This window comes from Arabidopsis lyrata, assembly GCF_000004255.2.
Source record: "Arabidopsis lyrata subsp. lyrata unplaced genomic scaffold ARALYscaffold_8, whole genome shotgun sequence".
Lineage (NCBI taxonomy): Eukaryota > Viridiplantae > Streptophyta > Magnoliopsida > Brassicales > Brassicaceae > Arabidopsis > Arabidopsis lyrata.
Window position 1 is genome coordinate 21,475,134 of NW_003302548.1, and position 7,321 is coordinate 21,482,454.

A 7,321-nucleotide genomic window follows, 5' to 3' on the forward strand; every position below is an offset into this window, starting at 1 on the left:
CTCCAAAGAGACTTCCATCTTTTCGAGACAAGGCTTGTGGCCTTTACATCTTTTGTTGGAACCAACGATAGTATTCGCAATAGCAAGTCATCTGAAAGTAGACTGATCATGTCCATCTCCGGAACTGCAAAACCAAAGAAGAAGAAAAGATAAGCCTTTGAGAGAAGGTATAAAGCCGACGTCTAGACACGTAAGAAGAAAAACATACAGGGATTGTTTAGAGATACGGAATTCCTTGTTACTCAAGCTTTCTTGTTTCTTTTACTCGGCAACTGTATTGATCGTTTTCTAATGAATCAGACTCAAGACCCGTATATATCTGTACACTAACCCTAATTTATAAGAACGAAATCAATTAAGGAAAGAAGAATACGCGGAGACAAGATATGACCTTTTTCCTTAATTCAATAAATCTCTGGCAGTGTGGCGGTGTTATGAGATTCTAAGACTTGCATCACACACAAAAAAAAAAATGGCCGAAACGTTTTCTCAAACTCACGTTTTAAGACTTGCTGCGATTGCGCGTGATCCCAAAACACCGTTGCAGCTTCGTTTAATACATCTGTCGGTTATGTTCTAAAAACAAAACCGGCCGGTTTGGGATCACAAGTCTGATTTGAATCCTCTGGCTGGATTCCGAAACGGCGTAGTTTGAACAAATAAATCGAGTCAACGTCTAGTCAACGTCTTTAATTCGCTCATACTCACCGCTTCCAAAATCCTCCACAAAGGGCGTAACTGCGTTCTTATTGATGATCTTGATTCTGAGTCCAACGCTGTTGTGGTTGTGTCCTCTTGTTCTGGAAGGTAACTCTTTACAACTATTTTTCTGTGCTTATGTAAGAATAATTTGTTCGCTACAATTTTAGTTGGATTCTTGTTTGAATTTTTTTTGAAGTTCTTAGTTACTTTATGTATCATACATTGTTGTAACACACCAATGGAGCCTAAGATTATTTAACCGGACAACCATCAACGATTACTCCTCTAGCGGTTGGACACTTTGCTAGATCACAATGCTCACCTCTTGTTCCCCACCAGTCCAAACTCTTCTCCTCCATCCCCACCGAGAAGTACAACAAAACCGCCATGAAAGCTACACCGGCGTCCATAGCGGCTGAGAGAACGTAGTTATACCTCTGCCACCAACTTTTCCTGTACCGGAACACAAACAAGTTGAATATCGTCCCGACCAATATCCACGAATTGTAGTTCACCGCTGTCGCAGGTGGCATCATTGCGGTTGCTCCTAGAAGAACAGGGAGATTCACAAGTGGGATCCAAGAACGTTTTGGGAACGCTTTGTGCAATGACCACACGATGACTGGTCCTAACGCACCTCCGAGGAAAAACCAGTTCATGGCCGCATAGTTTCCCTGAGAACCAAATATCCGTTTTGGTCCGACCAATCCCCAAATGACCGATGCATCAAAGAAAACACGGTCACCGGGACATGTCCATGGACTGTTGGGAGGTAGAAGTTCCTCTTGACATATGTTTTTGATAGAGTTTAATTGCCACCATGCCACCGTTATGTTGATTGTTCCGGCAAGAATTGTACCGATGAATTGAACCAAGAACATGGATCTAGGTGGGATCTTCATGTAATGACCAAGTTTGAAGTCATTTAAGAAAGAGACAGCTTGTGCCATACTCATATATCCATAGACTTTGAAGCATACGTTTGCGATAGGTCTTCCCGGGTAAATGAGTCCCATTGCGTACTCTGTTATTATATTCAACCCCGGTGTCTACAAAACAGGTAAAAAATGAATATAGCTCGTTGCATTATAAACCAACCATGGATTAATATATGGTCGTCAATATTGCTTACTTGGTTAGTTGTTGCGGTTATGATGCTTATCGGGAGGGTGAAGACGAAAGCCATCGCACTTGCGAACACAAGTCCCCACCAAGGCATTTGAACCTCATCGTTCAAGAAAATACATAACGCAAGAGAGATAAGTAGTGTAGCAGCCAACATGGAGTAAAACCACCATGAAGGTATGTCTTTATATCTCTTCATTAACCTAGTGTGTATATCTTCTTTGCCTTTGTATGAAACACGAAACCTCTCGGAAATTTCCCTGTTGATACAAAATACTACTAATTACATAAATCACTCATGCATATAAAAATAATAATGTGTTGCTATATATGCCGTTACGCTACTTATAGTACTTAATTACCTGCCATAGAAGAGAGCTACATGAGTGAGTGTAGAAGCAATGGTGGCGAAACCAAGCCCATAGGAAAGAGCAAAGAACATGCTCAAGTTAATCCTTCCTTGTTGCTCATACTTCGCTAAATCGAGCTCAAAGTTATCATTCACGATCGCAGGAATATCGTAAGTTTTACCGAACGATGTGAAAAGATGGGACGAAAATATAGGAAACCTCGTAGCGTTATAAGAATCAAATCCCCAATAGCCTAAAGGCAACACGAGGTATATCAAAAGAACATAACCGACGAAAACATTAGCGATGGCGAAGAAGGGGCTGATAAGTGGACTGAACAAGAAAGAGGCAACCGCGGTCCAGTCGAGTGTGAAGGCTCCAAGACCGAGACCTCTCATTCCCGAACCGATCTGTTGAGCAGTGACTGATCTTGGAAATGCCCAACAAACCCATGAGATGCTTGTGAGTGTTGTGAAGAGATAGCCAGGGACTATGTACCATCCGAAACTACAGACTAATGCTATCACAAAGAATTTTGCTCTCGTCATCCTTTGGTCGTCCTTCTCATGCAATGCCCTACATGAAATTGAAACAAAAATATCCATTATTTATTCTTATGATTTCGAGATTTCGAATCAATTTTAATTAGACTTATTACAATATACACGTAATTATTTCGTCATCAGTATAATTAGATATAAAGTTTTGTGTCAACATCTCAAATTTTCTAAGTTATATGTTGAATAGTATTATAGTAAACACGCATAGACCCACCAGTGCAACCCTCAACTACAACCACAGATATATTAAACAATTAACTCCCATTTATTGTTATTATAAATTCAAAAACTCAATTGTCGACGAAAAATCAATGAATCAAAAACTTAATTACGACGATCGATAACGTGTGTAACATCTGAAATGATTTGTTTTTTAAATAACATATATATATACGTTTTCCTTTGTCATGATTATGAAATGTGATGGTGTTAAATAATTAGTGGACCACGAGTGGATGAATTAAGTTCATACTCACGTAGACGCAAAAAGCCCGCCATGTCTACAGCTTGACTCACGTGGATTCATTAAAGCATGTGAAGTTGTAGTCTAAAGTCTCTCAGATAAAAGAAAATAATAAAATAATAAAAATATTATTTAATTATAAGAATTTCTCAAAAAAGTAGAAAAAATCTCTCAAATTCTCTCACTTGAGAGATTTTACCATTTTTTAAGAAACTCTTATAATTAAATAATAGTTTATATTATTTCATTAATTTTCTTTTCTATAAGAAACTTTGGTGAAAGACTGCATATGTTCTTACATTTTCTACGAAAATATTTACGATATATTATATTCCCTCTGTTCCTAGATATTTGATGTTTCGGGTTTTTTTTTTTTGTTCCACAAAGATTGATGTTTTGTAATAGCATCATTACTATTTTTATTGGTGACCAATAGAAAAAGGAGAGAAGTGAGATTAATATTATTAAACTAGTAATAAAACAATAAAAAATTATAAAAATGACTTTTTCTTAATTAATGTATAGAATTCAAAACATCACTCTTATAGGAACAGAGGGAGTACATGTTAGCGTTGCCATGTATGTTATGCCTTTTGGTCAATCTTGTATAAATGAATGGATAAGAAGTAAGAAGTAAGAAGTATAAGAAGTAAGAAGTAAGAAGTGGTCATGATCGATCAAAGGATAGCCCACAAGCGTGGACCATAATTTTGGCTAGTGTTCAATATATTTTAGTGGGTAATTTATGTTCTATATATATATATATATTGACGGATTGACCTATCGAGAAAATCTCTTTTTTGATCTGAAAACCATCATATACGTAGGTGATGTATAAATCTAAAGCAACTCAATGAGGGTTGAAATAAGCAAAACAAAATGGTGTGAAAATTGGAAAATAATTCTTTGACAAAAAGAAAATAATAGAGGAAAGTCAGAGTGTGCATCCGCAAATGGAGTCAAAACTCGAACAACTAAATCTTTGAATACGATAGTACAGTTTTATAGTATGCCTTTGGGATGTTTTTTGGGAAAAGAGATATGGATAAGCATGCCCATATTATTATTATTCGACATGCAATGATAGAAATAAAATGTTTTTACTTTGGGATTTTAAGGTTAAAAACTAAAATTAATAAAAGAAAACCCAAAGTTGCTTTCTCCCGCATATTATGTAGCTTTAAATGGTATAAATTAGTATAATTCCTTGTGATTACGTAGAAAACTCACCGAAACAGTGACACTTGAACCAGAGTGCTAGGCCACCACATGTGAGCCGGTTCGACCACATATTTTCTCAGTAAACCGGCCCATCCATATCCCAATACCTACAATTTTACATGTATACTTCACATCAAATCGTCAATTATATATCAATAACTTCCAAATATGAAATAAGAATCAAATGGCATCGCCGATGATATCACGCAACCCGACAAATTTTCCTTTTAAAACCAAAAGTCTAACTTATATTGTATATTGCATGCAATTATTAATTTTATTTGTTGTTTGTTCTCTAACGAAATCATGGGCTGATTAAAATATATAAACATAATAAAGAAATTTTCTTTCCTGAAGAAAAAAAAAGTTACATGTCACTCAAAAATTCCAATTTACAGATAATTTTGATTCTTCTAATTATTAACCGATTAGCTAGATTGAAGTAGAGAAGCAAAGTATTAACATTAAGACATAAATTTCTTGAAATATCATAAATCTTTTAACTCGTTTCCAAATCTTCAATTCCTTGGTGACTTTAACTAAAGTAATATTTATAGTATAAAATACTCTCTGTGCCATTTTCAAAAAAAAAAAAAAATACTCTCTGTTTCTTTAAGTACGATATTTTGGGTTTTACACATAAATTAAAAAAATTAATTTTTATATTATTTAATTATTTGTTTGTTTGTTTAATAATTTTAGTTTTATTTCTGTCCTCTTTTTATTGGTTACAATTAAAAATAATAATGATATTATTACAACACATCTTTGTGGAAAATAAAAAAATCCCAAAACATCAAATTATTAAAGACAGAGACCGAGAGAGAGTATATAAGAAGTTGAGAAAATGATTTAAAGTAGAATACCTGGGTAGTGATGATGAGGAGCCAACCGGCAATAAAAGAGATATTCCGGCCATAAAAAGCTTTAATAATTGTGATGATACCAACCGCATAAGCTGACCCGGATCCGAAAGCACTACCCGCATTCGCAAAAATGGATATCAAAACATGCTCTTTCATGTTAAACGGACCCGGGTTCAACGAGAACCGGGCCGATCCACAGCCGGGTAATCCAAACCGGGTTTTGGGAAGCACCTTGGCCAAGAAATGACCGATTGGGAGTGTAGCCACCTGAACCGTGATTTGAGTGATTACGAGTGGTTCGGTTCGGTACGAGAAGAATTGGTTAAGGAAGGAGAGGAGAGAGCATGAGATTAAACCCAAGAACCACATCCTGAATGTCCAAACCGGTAGCGTCGGATCGTCGGTGTTTGTTACCGTTAAACGGACCTCTTCAATCGGCGATGTGTCTTCATCGGAGAATTCGTCGGCGGTGGCCATTATGGTTTGTTATGTGTGTGAGTGAGAAAGAAAGAGAGACAGATAGTGTAAGACGAGGAATCTTTATGTGAGACTGACAAGAGCCATATCTCTTTTTATACTAATAAAGATTTGTTTTTATTTTCAATAAAGAGAAATTAGTTTAGATTATTTTAAATATAATTATTGATTGGAATCTAACGAGTCAACTATATGAAGATATGATGTTTTAACCAATGAGACTTAGTTATTATTTTGCTATTAATTAGTAGTGGTGACTCGTGGCCAAAATAAAGAGAAAATTTTATGCTTGATGCTTATGACGTAAAAAGAAAATAATGTTTTTAGCTTATAAATTAGATGATTGTAATAAAATACGAAATTTAAAGAGTTGAAGGAACCTTTTGGATGTTGATAGTCTTCGTCGTCTTGCATCTTAGAATATGGCATTAAACTATGAATTTTCCAAGCATTCACATTGTATTTAATTGGGAAAAATGTCGTTAAAATCTCTAACTTATTCAAAACGTTGATTTAAATCCTCGACTCATGATGAAACGAAATAAATATTAAATTTATGTTGACTTTCCAAATAAATATTAAACTTATGTTGACTTTCCAAATAAACACCAAACTTTCATTGACTTTCCAAATAAATATCAAATTTCCGTTGACCTGACAATATTAGGTACGACGTTAAGTGGGTTAATAAATCTTCAACTCATGACAAAACGAAATAAATATCAAACTTATATTGACTTTCTAAATAAATATCAAACTTATGTTGACTTTCCAAATAAATATCAAACTTCCGTTGACCTGACTATATTAGGTACGACGTTAAGTGGGTTAATCTACATATACATTTTTACAGGGTTTTTTTGCATTAATTCTTTTGGATCCGGGTTTTATCCGGGTTTAACTCTATCCGGATCTTGGATAAAGATTTTTAGGAATGTTGTCTTAAAACAAACGAATATTTATCTTTTAATTACTCTAACAATTCGGTTTAATGATATTACCTAAAATATTTGCCACATTAATCGGCTCCGGATCCTTTTTATATTAAATTGATTACGAATATTTGCACAATCTAAACTAATTACTCTCCACATACCTTATCGCATATATAGTTAGGAAATATTAACCAAAAGATTTAGGAAATAAGAATATATGCAATAATCCACTATCTTAGCCTAATTAATATGACTATATCTCTTCACTTTCTTATAATTAGCCATATTTAATTCGAAAGATTTTCTCTCTCAAATCAATCCACTGTTACTCCCAAAAATATTAATCTTAAGCATATTCTTTACATATTCCAAAATAAAAATATTGCCTAAATCAAGGGGTCTACTATCTTTTACAATATTCCATCGTAACTATATTGTTACCTTACAAAAATTCTATCATTAATCGTGATTGATCATATAATCCAAAAATTTGTTTAAGAAATCTAAGATTTTCTACTTGATTTCCAGGATATTCTAAAACCGACTCAACCTTAACCCTACATAAACAATGCATCTATAAATACCAAAAGTCAACGGGCTTCAAATTGGTAGTTGTTTGCAT

The 7,321-nt window shown here is 34.5% G+C and overlaps 1 protein-coding gene across 1 annotated transcript; it reads right to left on the reverse strand.

Annotated features, from left to right (window-relative positions):
* Positions 1-849: 849 nt before the first annotated feature.
* On the reverse strand, positions 850-5,839 carry LOC9302686 (oligopeptide transporter 4). Its single transcript, XM_002866568.2, has 5 exons — positions 5,288-5,839; positions 4,431-4,528; positions 2,190-2,753; positions 1,835-2,087; positions 850-1,751 (listed from the first exon to the last, which is right to left on the reverse strand). Exons 1-5 carry the CDS (start codon positions 5,762-5,764, stop codon positions 954-956), a joined length of 2,190 nt encoding a protein of 729 aa, XP_002866614.1. The 5' UTR covers positions 5,765-5,839; the 3' UTR covers positions 850-953.
* Positions 5,840-7,321: the final 1,482 nt, after the last annotated feature.

Coding starts and splice junctions, on each gene's coding strand:
- LOC9302686 (XM_002866568.2), bottom strand. CDS start 5,764: ATGGCCACCGCCGACGAATTCTCCGATGAAGACACATCGCCGATTGAA. Junction 2,088..2,189: donor GTAGCTCTCTTCTATGGCAG/GTAATTAAGTAC, acceptor TTGTATCAACAG/GGAAATTTCCGAGAGGTTTC. Junction 1,752..1,834: donor TAACCGCAACAACTAACCAA/GTAAGCAATATT, acceptor CCTGTTTTGTAG/ACACCGGGGTTGAATATAAT.